The sequence below is a fragment of the Pristis pectinata genome, chromosome 11 (assembly GCF_009764475.1).
Source record: "Pristis pectinata isolate sPriPec2 chromosome 11, sPriPec2.1.pri, whole genome shotgun sequence".
Lineage (NCBI taxonomy): Eukaryota > Metazoa > Chordata > Chondrichthyes > Rhinopristiformes > Pristidae > Pristis > Pristis pectinata.
The window spans coordinates 86,004,332-86,023,159 of NC_067415.1; the positions used below are offsets into that span (position 1 = coordinate 86,004,332).

The 18,828-nt window shown below is 48.4% G+C and overlaps 1 protein-coding gene across 5 annotated transcripts in view; it reads right to left on the reverse strand.

Moving 5' to 3' along the window:
- Positions 1–7,760: 7,760 nt before the first annotated feature.
- The window catches only part of nalcn (sodium leak channel, non-selective), a 135,476-nt gene continuing 124,408 nt past the window's right edge, over positions 7,761–18,828 (reverse strand). For all 5 annotated transcript variants that reach the window (XM_052026246.1, XM_052026245.1, XM_052026247.1 and 2 more), the window contains 3 exons: positions 17,050–17,199; positions 12,331–12,448; positions 7,761–10,830 (listed from right to left, as the gene is read on the reverse strand). In XM_052026246.1, coding sequence (XP_051882206.1) covers positions 10,637–10,830; positions 12,331–12,448; positions 17,050–17,199 — 462 coding nt within the window. In that variant the 3' untranslated portion in view covers positions 7,761–10,636. The remainder of the gene's footprint in view (positions 10,831–12,330; positions 12,449–17,049; positions 17,200–18,828) is intronic.

The following is an 18,828-nucleotide window of genomic DNA, read 5'->3' on the forward strand; positions in this document are numbered from 1 at the left end:
TCTCCCTTCAATATGGTCATGGACAATCCAATCTTGGCTCCATTTTCCCGTCTGTTCCCCATAAACTTGCCTCTCCAATCATCCAGAAATCTGTCTGTGTTGCCTTGAATAAACTAGATGACTCTGTCTCCCCAGAGTCATAATCCTCTGAAAGACAAAGTTTCTTCTCATCTCTGTCTGAAACTGGTGGCCCCTTATTCTGCAACTATGTCCTTTAGTCCTAAATACCCCCAGAAAGGGAAACATGCTCTCAGCATCCACCCCACCAACTCCTTCAGAGTTTGATATTTTAATAAGTTCACACTTCATGTCACAGTCGAGTTTATTGTCATACACACAAGTCCATGTGTGCACAGGTGCAGTGAAAAACTTACTTGCAGCAGCATCACAGGCACATAGCATCAGATAAGCAGCATTCACAAGAAAACCATAAATTAAACATAAATTATACACAATTTTTACAGGAACAAACACAATTAGAACAAACAAAATGAAGTCCATTTTAGTGCAAAGTGATCAAAGTGGTCAGGGTGTTGCTAAACTGTAGTATTTAGGGTTTTGCTGGTTGGTTCAAGAACCAAATGGTTGAAGGGAAGTAGCTGTTCTTCAACCTGGAGGTGTGGGACTTCAGGCTTCTGTACCTCCTGCCCGATGGGAGCTGTGAGAAGATGGCATGGCTCGGATGGTGGGGATCTTTGATGATGGATGTTGCCTTCTTGAGGCAGTGCCTCCTGTAGATACTCCCGATGGTGGGGAGGGATGTGTCTGTGATGTATTGGGCTGAGATCACTACTCTCTGCAGCGTCTTACATTCCTGCGCATTTGAATTGCCGTACCAGACCGTGATGTAACCAGTCAGGACACTTTCAACAGTACATCTATAGAAGTTTATTAGAGTGTTCAGTGACAAGCTGAACCTCCTTTAACCTCCTGTGAAAGTGAAGACACTGGCACGCTTTCCTTATTACTGCACCTGTGTGTTGGGCCCAGGACAGGTCATCCCATATGTTAACGCCCAGGAATTTAAAGCTGCTGACTCTCTCCACCGATCCCTCAATGTAGACTAGCATGTTTCTAAACTCCAATGAGTATGGGCCCAACCTGCCCAACTGTTTCTCATAAGACAACCTCTTCATCCCAAGAATCAACCTGGTGAAACTTCTCTGAACTGCCTCCAATGCATCTGTAAACATGGAGACCAAAATGGCATGCATCTCTTCAGGAATGGTCTCACCAATGAACTGTGGAGGTCACCTTCCGATGGAAGGTCACCAACTCTGCTTCTCTCTCCACAGGCGCTGCCTGACATGCTGAGTGTTTCCAACATTCTCTGTATTATCCCATCACTTGTAATATTTTTGTATTCCCCTCACTCACTCTCCCATACACTCCCTTTGACACTCACCAATTTTTATTGATGCACCATGGAAGGCATCCTATCCAGATGCATCTTGGCTTGGTCCGGCAACTGCTCTGCCCAGGACCGCAAGAAACTGCAGAGAGTTGTGGACACAGCCCAGCGCATCACGGAAACCAGCCTCCCCTCCATGGACTCTGTCTACACTTCTCGCTGCCTCGGTAAAGCAGCCGACATAATCAAAGACCCCACCCACCCGGACATCCTCTCTTGTCCCCCCCTCCATCAGGCAGAAGATACAAAAGCCTGAAAGCACGTACCACCAGGCTCAAGGACAGCTTCTATCCCACTGTTATAAGACTATTGAATGGTTCCCTAGTACGATAAGATGGACTCTTGACCTCACAATCTACCTTGTTATGGCCTTGCACCTTATTGTCTGCCTGCACTACACTTTCTCTGTAGCTGTAACACTTTATTCTGCATTGTTTATTCTTTTACCTTGTACTACCTCAAAGCACTGTGTGATGAACTGATCTGTATGAATGGTATGCAAGGCAAGTTTTTCACTGTACCTTGGTACGTGTGACAATAATAACCAATTTACCAATTTTACTGCCAGCTGACGTACACTCAATCCATCTTTGACAACATCATGCCTCAGATCCTGCTCCTCCCTACCTCTGTAACTCCTCCAGCTCTCAGCTTCCTGTGAGCTCCTCCACCTCTGGCCTCTCGGATGAGTGGTGTGAGTTGGGTAGAGTGGTGGACTCAGCCAGTTCCCCTCCATCGAGGACATCTACAACAGGCAATGTCTCAGGAAGGCGACATCCACCATCAGGGACCCCTACCATCAGGGCCGTGCCCTCTTCTCGATGCTGCCATCAGGCAGGAGGTACAGGAGCCTGAAGACCCCACACCTCACGGTTCAACAACAGCTTCTTCCCCACTGCTGTCAGGTTCTTGAACCCACCTGAAAAACTGTAACACCACCTCCAACTAGATTTCTTTTTCTCTCTCTCAACTTGCACTAATGTTGTTATATTTATTTTGTCATGCATGTATAATTTATGTTAATTTAAACATATTAGCTTTTGTTTGTCATGTTTGTAATGTACTGCAAAAAGCTATTTTTTATGGTGTTTATAATTTGTGTATGTATGCCCATGACAATAAACTTGAACATGACTGACACCCAACACCAACTGAAGTGGGAATGAGGCAAAGGAAGATAAATGCTGTCTCTTTCCCTCTGCCTGAGTCATTTTGGTCTCATTGGGAAACAGACCGGTGGTGGGTTTGTGTCTCTGCAGCAAATTATTTCTAAGGAGCAGCTTTTCAGTTGGCAAGAGGCGAAGTCCCCGGTGACATTGATCAGTGAAGGCAGCCCACTTGGTGAAACTCTAAATCTTGCTGTGTCACGGCTTACAGTGGAAGATTAATGTGTTTATTATTCTGGTCTAGAATCCCAGGTAACACAAAGTTGGGAATATTCTGAGGATGTGCCATCCAGTTGCGGTGGATAATATGGAAAACCTGCTCTTCAAAGGTTGCAGTAAATTTATTTGCACTACAGGATTTTGATAATTAGCAGTGTTCCAGCGTGGTGTGCAGTGTCCTCTCCCTGATCAAGGCTTTAGTCAAGGACTCTCTCACAGCTTGTTTAATCCTGTAGTATAGGCTGCTGTCTCCAGCTGTTGCCTCTCCCTCCTTGACAGACCCAGATGATGAAAGTAAAAGCCTTCATCACCTGGGGAAAGTGAGCAGGCTGTCCTCTCCGGCCTCACAAACCACCATTACCGAGCTGCATGGCAATGGCCTTGGACTTGATTAGTGCTGGAAGCATTCCTGACTGGATACGAATTAATATGCACCACATCTCGAGAATGCTTTCTTTCTCTTGTCAGTCTTACTGTTCCCCAGTGCCAACGGCAGCGGTCTGTTTTAAGATACACTTCAATCATTCTGCTGGGTGCTTCTCAGGACAATTTTAAATTCTGTTTGAGGGCATTCCTGTGAAGCACCTTGGGAAGTTTGTACCGTGTGAAGGACACTATCTAAATACTGCTAACACCTCTGACTGTGGAGGAATTTCTGGTCTTCCCTCTTTAAGGTACCTGATTTATAACTGAGTTTGCTTTCTGACCAGAACTGTAGGTAGCGTGAGATTCTGTTTATCAACAAGCTCTTGCCGTCTCCAATTACTGTCTTTTCAGAAGGCTTTTGACAAGGTGCCACATATGAGGCTGCTAAACAAGATCGGAGCTCATGGTATTACAGGAAAGGCACTAGCATGGACAGAAGATCGGCTGACTGGCAGAAGGCAAAGAGTGGGAATAAAGGGGCCTTTTCTGGTTGGCTGCCGGTGACTAGTGGTGTTCCCCAGGGTCGATGCTGGGTCCACTACTTTTCACATTATATGTTAATGATCTGGATGACAGATTTGATGGCTTTGTGGCCAAGTCTGCAGATGATACAAAGATAGGTGGAGGGGCAGGTAGTGTTGAGGAAGCAGGGAGTCTGCAGAAGGACTTGGACAGGTTGGGAGAATGGGCAAAGAAGTGGCAGATGGAACACAGCGTAGGGAAGTGTACGGTCATGAACTTTGGTGGAAGGAATAAAGACGTAGACTATTTTCTAAACAGGGAGAGAATCCAGAAATTGGAGGTGCAAAGGGGCTTGGGAGTCCTAGTGCAGGATTCCCTAAAGGTTAACTTGCAGGTTGAGTTGGTAGTAAGGAAGGTAAATGCAATGTTAGCATTCCCTTCCTTTCCTGGATCTCTCTATCTCAGGAGATAAACTATCCACTGATATCTACTATAAACCCACTGGCTCCCGCAGCTACCTCGTCCACACCTCGTCCCACCCTGTCTCCTGTAAGGATGACACCCCCCCCCTTCTCTCCATCTCTGCCGCATCTGTTCTCAAGATGCTTTCCGCTCTAGGACATTTGAAATGTCCTCCTTCTCCTGGAAGCCTGGCTTCCCCTCTGGCATGGTTGGTGGAGCCCTCACTCACGTGTCTTCCATTTCTCACACAGCTGCAGAAGAGAGATGGAAGTTCCCCTAGTCTCACCCACCAGCCTCGACATCCAACACATCGGTCACCTCTTCTGCCAGCTGCAAACTGACCCCACCCCTAATCACATCTTCCCTCCCCACCCTTCTGCTTTCCACAGGGACCACTATCTCTGAGACTCCCTGGTCCACACACCCCTCCCCACCCCCCCCCCGACCCCTGGCACTCTCCCCTGCAAGCGTAGGTAGTGCAACCCCTGTCCCTACACCTCCTCCCTCTCACCATCAGGGACCTGAACAGCCTCCAGACGAGGCAGAGGTTCATGTGCACCTGCTCCACCCTGTCTGTTACATTCAATGCTCTCGATGTGGCCTCTTCTACATTGGTGAGACCAAGCGTAGACTGGGCACCTGCACTCCGTCCACAACGGCCGTCCTGAACTTTCAACTGCACGTCACTTCAACTCCCCTTGCCTTTCCCACCAACCTGTCCGTCCCCACTTCTCCAAATGCAAACTAGAGGAATAACACCTCATATTCCACTTGGGTCTTCAACCCAATGTTATGAACAATGAGGATGACCCTCCCGGCACTTATCCCTGCAACTGCACCAAGTGCTACACCCGTCCCTACACCTCCTCCCTCACCACCATTCAGGGCCCCAGACAGTCCTTCCAGGTGAGGCAGCGCTTCACCTGTGAATCTGAGGGTGTCATTTATTGCATCCGGTACTCCCCGTGTGGCCTCCTCTACATCGGTGAGACCCGACGCAGATTGGGGGACTGCTTGGTCAAGCACCTTCGCTCCCTCTGCTCCAAAAGCAAGGATCTCCCGGTGGCCAGCCACTTCCCACTCCCACACTGACATGTCTGTGCACGGCCTCCTCTACTGCCACGTCGAGGCCAGACGCAGGTTGGAGGAACAACACCTCATAGTCCCCCTTGATAGTTTCCAACCTGACGGCCTCAACATCTATTTCTCTAACGTCTGGTAACCCCTCCCCTCTCCCCCCCCCTTGTCTTTCCTCATCCCAGTGGCCCCTTCCCCCACCCTCATGACCTGCCCATTTATTCCAGGGTCCACTGCCCTCTCCTACCGGATCCCTCCTTCTTCAGCCCTTTGCGTCTTCTACCCATCACCTCTCAGATTCATACATCTCCCCCCTCCCCCACCCACCTACCTTCCCCCTCTCTCCTGGACTCACCTGTCCCCTGCCTGCCTGTGCTCCTCCCCTTCACCCCCACCTTCTTATTCTGGCTTCTGCCCTCTTCCTTTCCAGCCCTGACGAAGGGTCTCGACCCAAAAGTCGACTGTTTATTTCCCTCCACAGATGCTGCCTGACCTGCTGAGTTCCTCCAGCACATTTTGTGTGTTCCACCTCCCTCTCCTCCCCCCCCCCCCCCATGTTCTTTTCCCACTCCCAGGGTCTCTCTCCCTTTCTACACGTTTTCCATCCGGACCCCGCTCGTTACCAAGGCTGGTTACCCCCCTCCACCTGCCTCCATCTGTCCATCATCCTCCCCCCCAAATCTGGTTCCATGTATCACCCGTCAGCCTCTGTCTCTCCCCTTCCATGCTCCCCCCCCACCCCGTTCTATCTACCTAATTCTCCCCCCATAATCTGGTTCCACCTGTCACCTACCAGCCCCTGTCTCACTCTCTGTACTGTCCATCTTCTCTCTGCACTCTGTCCTGATGCGGCATCTTGACCTCAGAGGTCGACCATCCCTCCCTCTCCACTGCTGCTGACTGACCCACGGAGTCCTTCCATCAGCTCATTTTTTTAATTCCCATTTGCAGACTCCCACGCAAGAGGGAACAGTCTTTACTCACCCTTACTATCAATACCCCTCGGCTCTGCGTACACGGGTACCTCACTTAGCACTCAGTACGTGTTCCCCAAAGCGACAGCACTAATGAAATCAGCTCTAAAGGAGGTCTTTATACACTGCACCCTTACTGGCCAAGTGCCAATGACACACTGCATTCCCATTGGCCAAGTCCACATAAGTTTAGTATGAATTTATGGCTGCATTTAGCAAGTGGGTAAGTCTTGACAATTTTGTTCATTTTTCTTGTTTTGGAGTATTTTTTGGTAAAAATATCTGCTCCCCAGGACAGGAACACTTTAATGGGTCAGCCCTCTGTGATGATGCTCAGCTGGGTAGATTTCTTTATTAGTCACATGTACATCGAAGCACACAGTGAGATGCATCTTCTGCGTAGAGTGTTCTGGAGGGCAGCCCGCAAGTGTCGCCACACTTCCGGCACCAACATTTCACGCCCACAACTTCCTAACCTGTACGTCTTTGGAATGTGGGAGGAAACTGGAGCACCCGGAGGGAACCCACGCAGACACAGGGAGAATGTACAAACTCCTTACAGACAGCGGCCAATATTGAACCCAGGTCACTGGTGCTGTAATAGCGTTATGCTAACCACTACACTACCATGCCTGCCCTGGTATATGTTTCAATCAAGTCACTCCTTTCAGCTTTTGTTTACCTGATCCAGTCACACTTCAAACCCCCTCAGCTCAGTCCCTCTGGTTTGACGCCAGTCTTGAATTACCCTGAGCCCCTTTGCTAAACCAATGGCACAGTGATGCAGTGGGTAAAGCTGCTGCCTCACAGCTCCAGCGACCTGGGGTCAATCCCGACCTCCGGCGCTGTCTGTGTGGAGTCTGCACGTTCTCCCTGTGACCGCGTGGGTTTCCCCCGGGTGCTCCGGTTTCCTCCCACATCCCAACGACGTGCAGGTTGGTAGGTTAATTGGCCGCTGTAAATTGTCCCTAGTGTGTGGGTGAGGGGCAGAACCTGGGGGGAGTTAAGGGGAATATGGCGAGGATAAAATGGGATTAATGTAGCACTAATGGGTGGCTGATGGTCGGTGCAGGCTCAGTGTGTCGAAGGACCTGTTTCCTGGCTGTAGCTATAATTGTGCGTTCCTGGTGAGAGAGAAAAATGCAGTTAATGTTTCAGACCTGATGTAAGGTCACGGAGCAGGAGGTTAATGTTCATCTGTTTAATCTTCATCCGTGGTGGGGTTGCTTGAAAGACAATGCTCAACAAACTATGAAAGCAGCATTAAGCCTGGGAAACATATCCAGCTGAACAAGGGTTCGATACCTCATTGGAAATGATTGTTGAAAACTGTCAAGTAAGCAACTTCATGAATATATTTCACAGTCAGAATCTCACAAAATCTCCTGGAGTAGTAATTCCTTGCAGAGCTGAGCTCATTTACATGTGCTAACTCATTTAATAACACTGTATCCAGCCTCCTTCATAAATGGAAAGGCTCATTCCAAAGACCCACTTTAGCATTAACTGGAAACTGGTGAAATCAATCCAAATGCTACACAGTGTAATAAAAACAATCTTTATTGATAATATTTTGCTTAGATAAAATTGAGAGTGAAACAAATCTTCTAAGAGATAATTAACACATTCTTTATTAATGATATTTAATTTTTTTAAATAAATAGGTATATTAGCTACAGGTGATGCCTTAGTTACTGAATGCAGTAAAGTAGGAAGCAAACAGAAAGACTGACAGTAAGACAGTTGGGAACAATTACTTTGCATATACTGAAATTCAGAAAACATACAAGACCAGATATAGATACTTGGTAAAGTTCAGCTGGTAGACCTACTGCCTCACAGTGCCAGAGAGCTGGATTTAATCCTGACCTTGGGTGCTATCTGTGTGGGGTTTGCACGTTCTCCCTGTGACTGTGTGGGCTTCTCCCTGGTGATTTGGTTCCCTCCCACATCCCAAAGACATGCAGGTTGGTAAGTTAATTGGCTGCTGTAAATTAGCCCCAGTGTGTGGGTGAGGGGTAGAATCCAGGAGGAGCTGATGGGAATGAAGGGAGAATAAAAAATGGAATCACTGTAAATGGGAGGTTGATACAGACTCAGTGAGCTGAAGAGCCTGTTTCCGTGCTGTATGTCTCTGTGACTCACACATGTTGGAACATCATGTTAAATGCACTAATGGAACAGAATCTAAAGGAGGGTGTGGGTGAAATTCGTCTGTGACCTACAATACACACAGTGTGTCAACAGCTGTCTGCTCTCATCCACACTCTCACTTCCACTGACCTTGGTGGACCTGACAGTCTGTGAGAGAGTGCAGAGGGACCAATACTTCCCAGCTGCACTGCAGCCAGCTCTTCACAGGTGGCAGTTCCCTTGTGTCTTCCTCAAGCATGCACGCGCACATACACACAAGCATGTGCACACACACATACATGCACAAGCATGTGTGTGCATACATACATGCACAAGCATGTGTGCACACATACACACAAGCATGTGTGCGCACACAGGCAAATACATTCACCACACACACAATGCAGATATGCAGCCATATCCATGCACACACAACCATATATTTACACAGAGATGCTCACACACACACACACACACACACACACACACACACACACAGTTGCTAACCAGAGAGCATGGGTTTAAGGTAAGGGGTAAGATGTTCAGAGGGGATTTGAGGAAGAACTTTTCACCCAGAGGGTGTTTGGAATCTGGAATGCTCAGGGGTGGTGGAGACAGAGACCCTCACAACATTTAAGTATAACATGATGAGAAAGGGTCGACTGCAGGAAACTTTCCCCCTTATCAAAGATAGGTAAAGCTAAAGAACATAGGTTTAGGGCAAGAGGGGAGATTTAGAGGGGACCTTCTTCACCCAGAGAGCGGTGAGTACCTGGAACACACTGCCCGAGAGGTGGTGGAAGCAGAGTCACTGACAGCATTGAAGAAGTATCTAGACGAGCATTTGAATCACTGTTGGGCCATGGACCAAGTGCTGATAATGGGATAAATACAGAAGAGTGCCCACTAGTCGGGGTGGATGAGTTGGGCCGAATGGCCTGCTTCCATGCTGTACGACCCTATAACAACGACTAAGTATTCAGATGAACATTTTAAGTACGAAGGTGGAGAGGAACACGGGCTGAGTGCTGGAAATGGCAGTTGTATATTTAGGTATTCGATGGCTGGCACAGAAATAATGGGCTGAAAGGCCTGTTTCCGAGCTGTACCACTCTATGACATAACAGACACATGGACAGACGTGCATGCAGACACATGCATGTGCCCATGTACACACAAACATACACAGGCATGTACACAAGCGGAGACCTGACTGGAGACAAACATACAGACCATACACAGCGATGTGTGTACACACATATGGACACACACACAAATATCTTTGCATTAATCACTGACATTGCTACAAATAGATGCTTCATGGCTTTGACAGTGAGACACAAATTCCATGAGTTTCTGGTCGAGACTGAAGCTGACTGATCCTGTGCAGCTATCTATGTCACCCGCACAACCTCGCTATTGCACACCAAAGGATTCTACACCAGAGGGCAGCAAAGCACATAAATCACTTCTGCACAGTGTTGTGGCTGAACCCTTCACATCACAACTTCGCATCAACGCAGGGTCACCAACCCTCCAACACTGTACGGGGGGTCTCCAGGAATGGCAGATCAACCTCTCTGGATACTTCTTCCAATGAAATTTGGGCTGGGAACCATAAGGAGATTAAAAATAAATTGTTTTCAGTCATCCGTATGAACATTTTGTTCATATTGGCAAGTAAAGGATTATTTGATTGACAGCCCAACCACATCTACAGGGTGTCAAGTTTCACCTCTTTCTGATTGGCTGTTGGTGGGCGGGGCATCGTGAGAATGGACATGCTGCTTGGCCAATGGCAAGTGTGGGTGCAGGCCAATTGGAGGTGAGAGACCGTGTTCTGTAACCTCCAGGTATTTGTCCAATTAGAGATGGTGACCCTTGATCCAAGAGACCCACCAGACTAAAGCCTGGGATGAGAGGATTGTCCTATCAGGAAAGGCCAGACAGGTCGGGTCTGTCTTCCTTGGAGCGCAGAAGAACGAGGGCTGACCTTACTGGAACATAAAAGATCCCGAGGCAACTGACGGGTTAGATGTGGAGATGTTTCCACAAGTGGGAGAACCTTGAACGAGGAACATTATTACAAGATCAGGGACCGGTCATTTAAAACTGAGGTGCGTAGAGATTTCGTTTGAAGGTATTCAGCCCTGCAATCTCATGGAACGGGATGAGGGACCTCTGCTTGATGCTGTGCATTACTTGTCTTGGCTCCGGTTACCTGAAGTACGTTTTGCATTAGGTGATGGAAGTACAATAGGTCATTAACAGGGAAACCACTCCGAGCCTCGCCCTCCACCTCTCTGTTAAATATCTAAGAGGTCGTCTGCACTCTCGTCGCTCTCCACGGTGAGTTGTCGGGTCCACCACTTCTTCACGTCTGATCCCGAGAAGGTAGTGTCTGACATCGGGTTGATTTTGCACATGACTGACCTGATGGCCGTCCGACCCCCAAACCTTAGGTTGACGGTGGACACGGAGTGGGTGATGGGTTTGGGAGCTGGAAGGAGAACAGAGAGAGTACGTCAGGAATCGCTCCTCGAATTCAGACCGAGTCACAATGAGCAGGGCAGCAAGGTTCACGAATGCAGCACAACCCCACAGAGACAGGCGGTCCAGCCCAGCTACTCCTTGCCGCTGCTCCTGCACCCCGCGTTCCTCCTCTTCACCTCATCCCAACACCGTGTCCTTCCTCAGGAAGGCCACCAAGGCCACAGAGAGGGTGTGGAGGAGATGTCCTGGAGAGACCTCAGGGCAAGGACCTTAGGTCAGTGGAAAGACTGAGAAACTGGGCTTGGAGTCTTTGGAGCAGGGAAGGTTAAGGGCAGATTTAATGGAGGTGTTCAAAATCAGTGGGGGTTTTGGCAGAGTGAATAAGGAGAAACTGCTTCCGGGGCAGGAAGGTGAGTGACCAGAGGACACAGAGTGAGGCAACGTCCATCATCAGGGACCCCCCACCACCCAGGCCATGCCCTCTTCTCGATGCTGCCATCAGGCAGGAGGTACAGGAACCTGAAGACCCCACACCTCAAGGTTCAACGACAGCTTCTTCCCCACTGCTGTCAGGTTCTTGAACCCACCTGAAAAACTCTAATTCTACCTTGGATTATAACCTGCACTAATGTCGTTCTGTTTATTGTGTGATGTAAGTTATGCATAATTTATGTTAGTTTAACTTCATGCAACTTATGTCTGTCATGCCTGTACTGTACTGTGCTGTGCTGCTGCTGCAAAACGTCCGTTTTCAGGGCATTTATACCCTGGGTGTGTATGCCTGTGACAACAAACTTGTACTTGAAGGGGATCGGCAGAGGAACCAGAGAGGAGGAAAGGGGAACGTGGGGACAGGGCAGGGACTGGGATGAATTGGAGTCCCTCACAGAGCTGGTACAGGGTGAATGGGCTGAGTGGCCTCCTTCAGTGCTGTAAGAGGAGGAGACTGGGGACTCCTGTAATGCACTGAACCCAGTACCCGTCACCCCTTAGCTCGACAGTATCTGACCTCCGGCTGCCTATTTTGCCAGAGGTGAGGTCAAGGTTCATGAGCAGATGGGTTGAGGTCATCAGGCAGAGTGCCCTTTGACCCTCCCCCCCTCTGATCTTTGCCCAAGGGACTGTGCTGGTGGAGGCAACCAAAGAATGACTTTTGGGGATCCCCTCTTGCTTGTCTGTGTTGGTGGGGGTTGCTGGTGGGACATTCCATCCCGGGGACTACCAGATACCAGTGGGTCTGAACACCCCTCCCTCCTCTACCCCTTCCAGAGGAATCACTTCAAAATGAAAGGTCTAGGGAGGTCCCAGGAATGTGATGGTGCCTGGTGTGGAGAGCCCTAGCTCTCTGTGTCCCACTCTTGGGCCAGTCTAGTTCCCAAATGGACAACTTGTAACAGGCAAGTGTCTACGTTTATGGGGAACACGTTGCTTGATGATCGCCTGGCCTCATTTCATTGGTCGTCTTTCTGACCGTCATTATGACAACACCCAAGAATTCCCAAAGTACCTGATGGGAGGCGCCACTGACCAAACTTTCTCTGAGGCTTCCCGATGTCCCCGGAGTCGGTTCGATACCCGCCTCGGTCCGAGTGTGTTGGACTGAGCAGCTGCTGTTGACTACTGGTCTGCATGAGAGATGAGCAATGGTTAGCGATGACTCATTGTTGTTACATTACGGACCGTGGATCCCAGGGAACAGGAGCAGAGACTCTGGACGTACGCTGGTGTGGACATCAATATCCAGGGCACCCGGACCCTGCCAACAAATTCAATTTGTAGAGCATCTTTAACTAGCAAAGTGCCCCAATGTGTAATCAAAAAATTCACACCAAACCTGACAAAGGAGACTGTAGTGTGTCTGTAAGCAAGAACATGGTTCTCTCTGTATCTGTGTGTGTTCATACTGTGGACAGCAGAGCTCTGTGGTGTATGCCTGCCTTGTAACAGTACCCCAGACTGTCCGTGACATTCAGTCTGACAGCTGACTCAATATACAAGTGTGTTCTCTTGCAATAAACCTTTCCCTGTTTTGGAGATATAGGACCCCTGTGAAGATGTCAGAGAGATCCAAGTTCAGGTCTCTCTCAATCTGCAAACTGAAACACTCCAAAGTGTAGGTGCAAAGCTTCCATTATAATCGGCCCAAACGTCAGCTGAACCAGTGCTGAGGGTCAGGGAACCTTAAACCTTTGTGAAACCACTTGTACTCCTCTTCCCTGAGATCTTTTGGGCTGCATCAAGAATCTATTGGTCCACATCAGGCCCTGCCTACGTTATTGGTCTCGCTTCTCCAGGTCAAGATTACAAGATCCCATCAATTCCACTGTGCGTGAAGACTGGCACATTACAGAAACTTCTACTTCATCTCCAAACACTCTAATAAACTTCTACAGAGGTACTATTTAAAGTATCCTGACTGGTTGCATCCTGGTCTGGCCCCGCCATCGGGAGTATCTACAGGAGGCGCTGCCTCAAGAAGGCAACATCCATCATCAAAGATCCCCACCATTTGGACCATGCCATCTTCTCACAGCTACCATCGGGCAGGAGGTACAGAAGCCTGAAGTCCCACATCACCAGGTTCAGGAACAGCTACTTCCCTTCAACCAGTTGGTTCTTGAACCAACCTGCACAACCCTAATCACTACAGTTTAGCAACACTATGACCACTTTGCACTAAAATGGACTTCATTTTTTTTGTTCTAATTGTGTTCTTTCTTGTAAAAAAAAACTGTGTTTAATTTACATTTTTCTTGTGAATGCTGCATATCTGATGCTACGTGCCTGTGATGCTGCTGCAAGTAAGTTTTTCACTGCACCTGTGCATACATGGACTTCTGCATATGACAATGAACTTGACTCTGACTTTGACTACTTTTAGCAATGTTTAAGTGATTGGGAGACTGACCGTTATTCACTGATGAAATGATTCAATGGCTCAGCACAGGTTTTATTCGAGCCACTTTCAGTCATTTTAACATTGGGTGACCTAATTTAAAATCTGATTTTTGTTGGGAAACTCATTTTCAGCTGAATTCATCAAATGATCTCAGCTTGCCACCTGAAATTTAACAAAGAAAATTTTATAATGGAGAGGAAAATAGATTCTGGTCTGTGGTGGTTCAAGGAAGATCTTACATTTGAGATTAGTTTTAGTGGAAATTCGAAGCCTATCCTAATCAGTGCAATCTCCACCTTCATTTGGACATAATTTTCCCACAGCACTCAGAGTCGTAACTTTACCTAAAGTTTCTTAAAGTGCTCCAAGTAGGAATGGAAACCCACATCCTATGAGGATATTTTCAAGAACGGCATGGATCATGCTCTATTAAAGATTGAGTGGCTCTTGCCAACAGTTAAAAGCCTCCAACAGGTCCAAACGTGTGACCTCTACCACCGTGAAGGACAAGGGCAGCTGGTGAAGGGGAACACCACCACCTGCAGGTCCCCCTCTGAGCTGCACACCATCCTGACTAGGAAATATATCACCATTTGTTCATCCTCACTGGGTCCTACATTCCGAAACTCCCTCCCCAACAGCACGGTGGGAGCTCCTTCCCTAGGAGCACTGCAGTGGTTCAAGACAACAGCTCACTCCCATCTTCTCAGGGGCAATAAATGCCAACATATCGTGAGTGACTAATTAAAAAAAGGACAAATATTGAGGATCAGTCACGGTTCCTTATACCTGGATGGCTTTGCTCAGTGGACGCACTAGGAAAGTGTGGGAATATTCCCACAGGGCGCTGGAGCTGGGCATTAGGTACTGGGAGCTCCATTGTCTCAGTATGGAACATAGAACACTACAGCACAGTACAGGCTCTTCAGCCCACAATGATGTGCTGACATTTTATCCTGCTCTAAGATCTATCTAACCCTTCCCTCCCACATAGCCCCCTATTTTTCTATCATTAATGTGTCTATCTAAGAGTCTCTTAAATGTCCCTAAGTATTTCTTCAGTTGGCTGTATGGTGGGTGCCTGACCTGACTTACAGATATGCTCCTTTGTTCTTCCAAATATATGGCAGTGTGTCACTAGTGACTGAAGAACAGCTTCTTCCCCACTGCTGTCAGACTCCTGAACCAGTCACCTCTCTCACACCCCCTTCCTGGTGGTGCTGCCACGTTCTCAGACTCTTAATTCTACCATTACTGACACTTTAGCATTCCTTTCTGCACTACAATTTGCTGTTTTGTGCTTGTCACTGTACTTGTTGTTGTATTTATTGCCATGTACACTGTTTACTCTGAGAGCTTCACGCAGTCAAGGAATTTCATTGCACCCTGGTGTAGATGACAATAAACTAACCTGCATCTGATCTTGGTGTTTGTAGAGTTCTGGGCAGGTCAGCCCAAGTGGCAACAAGTTACAAAGGTTTTAGAACTTGTAGACCACACACACCAAGGACCGATCCATCCATTTCTCTCCAAGCCTCTCCCTTCCCTGTCGCTGCAATCTCCTACAATACCACCTCTCGATATCTCGATGCCTCTCCAATTCTGGCTTCTAAGTCATCTGGCCTTCAGCTGCCTGGGCCCCTCACTAAGCCTCTCAGCCCCCTCCCTCCTTTCCGACACTTGGGAAAACCTAGCGCTTTCAGACTGAGCTTCTGAACATCTGGTGCGGACACCTCCCTCTGTGGCTCGGTCTCAACTTTGGCTGTATACTGCTCTGATGTTGTTGCATAAGTGCAAGTTGCCCCCACGGTAATGCACCTTGGAAGAGCTTCCCAAGAGCTGCTGTGGGATCTGAGAAGATCCCTTTCTCTTGACTGTTTCTCCTCTCAGAGGAAGGGAAGAGTTGCCTGACAGCTCCGTCACTGAATGTATCCGGAGCCTTGAGTGGAAAACTGCTGGAGGAACTCAGTGGGTCAGGCAGCATCTGTGGAGGCAGAGGGATGGTCGACGTTTCGGGTTTTGTGACCCTGCATCAAAAGCTGTCCTGCATCAGTCCTGATGCAGGGTCTCGACCTGAAACGCCAACCATCTCTCTGCCTCCACAGATGCTGCTCAACCTGCTGAGTTCTTCCAGTGGTTTATATTTGCTCAAGATTCCAGCATCTGCTGCCTCTTGTCTCCAGAGCCTTGGACTATTGACTTGCAGACAAGAGTTATGATGGTTGAATATTTTAAACTTAGTTAATTAAATTAACTAGATTAAAAGAATGTAAAAAAAAAACAGATTTTAGTAAAAACCCATCTGAAGAAAGCCTGCTGTGCTTACCTGGTCAAAGTCAAAGTCGAGTTTATTGTCACATGCACAAGTGCACAGGTGCAATGAAAAACTTACTCGAAGCAGCGTCACAGGCACATTGCATCAGACACACAACATTCAAAAGAAAAACATGAAGTAAACATACATTATACAAAATTATACTGGCTTAGATGTTACTTCAGACTTAGAGTAACAAGGCTGGCTCAGAAATGCCCTCTGAAAGGCATTGTGGGGCAACTACATATGGGCAATAGATATCAGCATTATCAGTGGTGCAGGATCGCAAGAGGCTGCAGAGGGGTGTAGACTCAGCCAGCTCCATCACGGGCACAACCCTCCCCACCATCGAGGACATCTTCAAGAGGCGGCGCCTCAAGAAGGCGGCATCCATCACTAAGGACCCTCACCACCCGGGACATGCCCCCTTCTCGTTACTACCATCGGGGAGGAGGTACAGGAGCCTGAAGACCCACACTCAATGATTCAGGAACAGATTCTTCCCCTCCGCCATCAGATCCATGAACCCATGAACACTACCTCGTTATTCTTTTATTTTTGCACTATTTATTTATTTTTGTAATTTATAGTGATTTTATGTCTTGCACTGTACTGCTGCCGCAAAACAATACATTTCACGTCATATGTCAGTGATAATAAATCTGATTCTGATCCACAAACCTGTCCAAATGTCTTTTAAGTGTTGTTATTGTACCTGCCTCAACCAGTTCCTCAGCTCGTTCCATATCCCCACCACCCTCTGTGTGAAAACTTGCCCCTCAGGTCCCCTTAAAATCTTTTCCCTCTCACCTTAAACCTGTGTCCTCTAGTTTAGACGCCCCTACCCTGGGACCATCCACCTTATCTATGCCCCTCGTGATTTTATAAACATCTGCAAGGTCATCCCCCAGCCTCCTTCGCTCCAGGGAAAACAGTCCCAGCCTGTCCAGTGTATAACTCAATATAAATCTGATTCTGAAACCTCCTCCCAGCGAATACATTGAAGGACGCACCTCCGGCTGAGCCTCACTGTCCTGGTTGCTGGCGAGCATCTCCTCGCTGGCCTGTGTTGTTTCGATGCTGGGGGGGATGAGGAACCTGCTCAGCTCCTGCTGCTGACTCTCCCGCAAGCTGTGGATGATGCTGCATGACTGCTGCTGCTTCTGGAGACAGTGGACGAGAGGCGGTCAGTCAGGAAGGTGCATGTCCCCTGCAGAACCCTGCACACCCCCCCACTGCCAGGTCAGCCCAAAGCATTCAACGGCCAGGTGGCTGCTGTTGGAACGTTGGAAACAACGGTCGCGGGCTGGTGTACGGCAAGCTCCCACAAACAGCAATGGGATCATTACCAGGGAAAACCTCCCCACTCTCCTGCAGCAAACAGGTCTTTCCAGTGGGGGAGTGCTGTGCTGTTGAGGGTCAGGCGTTAAACTCTGTCAGGTGAATGCAAAAGATCAACAAACAATCTGCTGGATGAACTCAGTGGGTCCAGCAGCATCTGTGGGAGGAGGGTAATTGTTGATGTTTCTGGTTGAAAACTTGCATCAGGACAGTTCCTCCAGCAGATTGTGTGTTGCTCCAGATTCCAGTATCTGCAGTCTCTTGTGTCTCCAGATGTAAAAGATCCCCCGGTATTCCTCTGAGGAGCAGCTCTGTTCTCCCTACTGTTCCAGTCAACATATAACATTGGCAGAATTAAACGCGGGCCTTTTAGGGTGACCTTCTGAGGCCACAGGGTGATTTCGGTGTGTTGGTGAAATGGGCTGAGTGAAGGCAGATGGAGGTTAATCCTGATAAATGTGAGGTGATGACCTAATGAGGCTAGAACATGTACCATGAATGGTAGGGTCCCAGGGAGTACTGAGGAACAGAGGGGCCTCGGAGTACATTCAAAGACATGTGAAAGTGGCACCGTGGGTAGATAACGTAGTTAAGAAGGCACATGGGATCCTGGCCTTCATTAGTTGGGGCACTGAATACAAAGCAGGGAGGTTATGCTCCAACTTCATAGAACAATGGTCAGACCACAGCTGGAGGACTGTGTGCAGTTCTGGTCACCACTACAGGAAGGATGTGACTGCACTGGAGACGGTGCAGAGGAGACTCACCAGGATGTTGCCTGGGTGGAGCAGTTCAGTTATGAGGAGAGACTGGAGAGGCTGGGTCTGTTCTCCCTGCAGTGGAGGGGATTAAGAGGGGACATGGTTGAGATATATAAAATTATGAGGGGTATAGATGGGGTAGACTGCAGGAAACTTTCCCCAGTGTCTGAGGTAGATAAAACTAGAGGACACAGATTTAGGGTAAGAGAGGAGATCCGAGGGGGACCTTCTTCACCCAGACAGTGGGGAGTACCTGGAACACACTGCTGGAGAAAGTGGGGGAAGCAGAGTCACAGAGAGCATTTAAGAAATGTCCAGATGGGAACTTGAATCACCCAGGTAGGGAAGGCTATGGGCCCAGTGCTGGAAGATGGGGTTAATACGGATGATGCCCACTGGTCAGTGTGGACAGGGTGGGCCAAATGGCCTGTTTCCATGCCGTGTGACTCTATGATCCGCCGTTGTTTCTCTGTCCATAAACTGGCTGCAGCACCTCTCTGCCTCAGGAGAGCACTTCACTGGTTTTAAGGAGCTGTGAGGCATCCTGAAGGATTTGTACAAATGCACATTCTTTCTTTCTTTCTTTAAAGGACTGTGGGAACCAGTGCCTGAAGTGAGAATGTGCAGCTTCAACCGAGGATTCACTGAACAGGAAATGCTGCAATTAGATGCTGGAAACACTGAACCTCT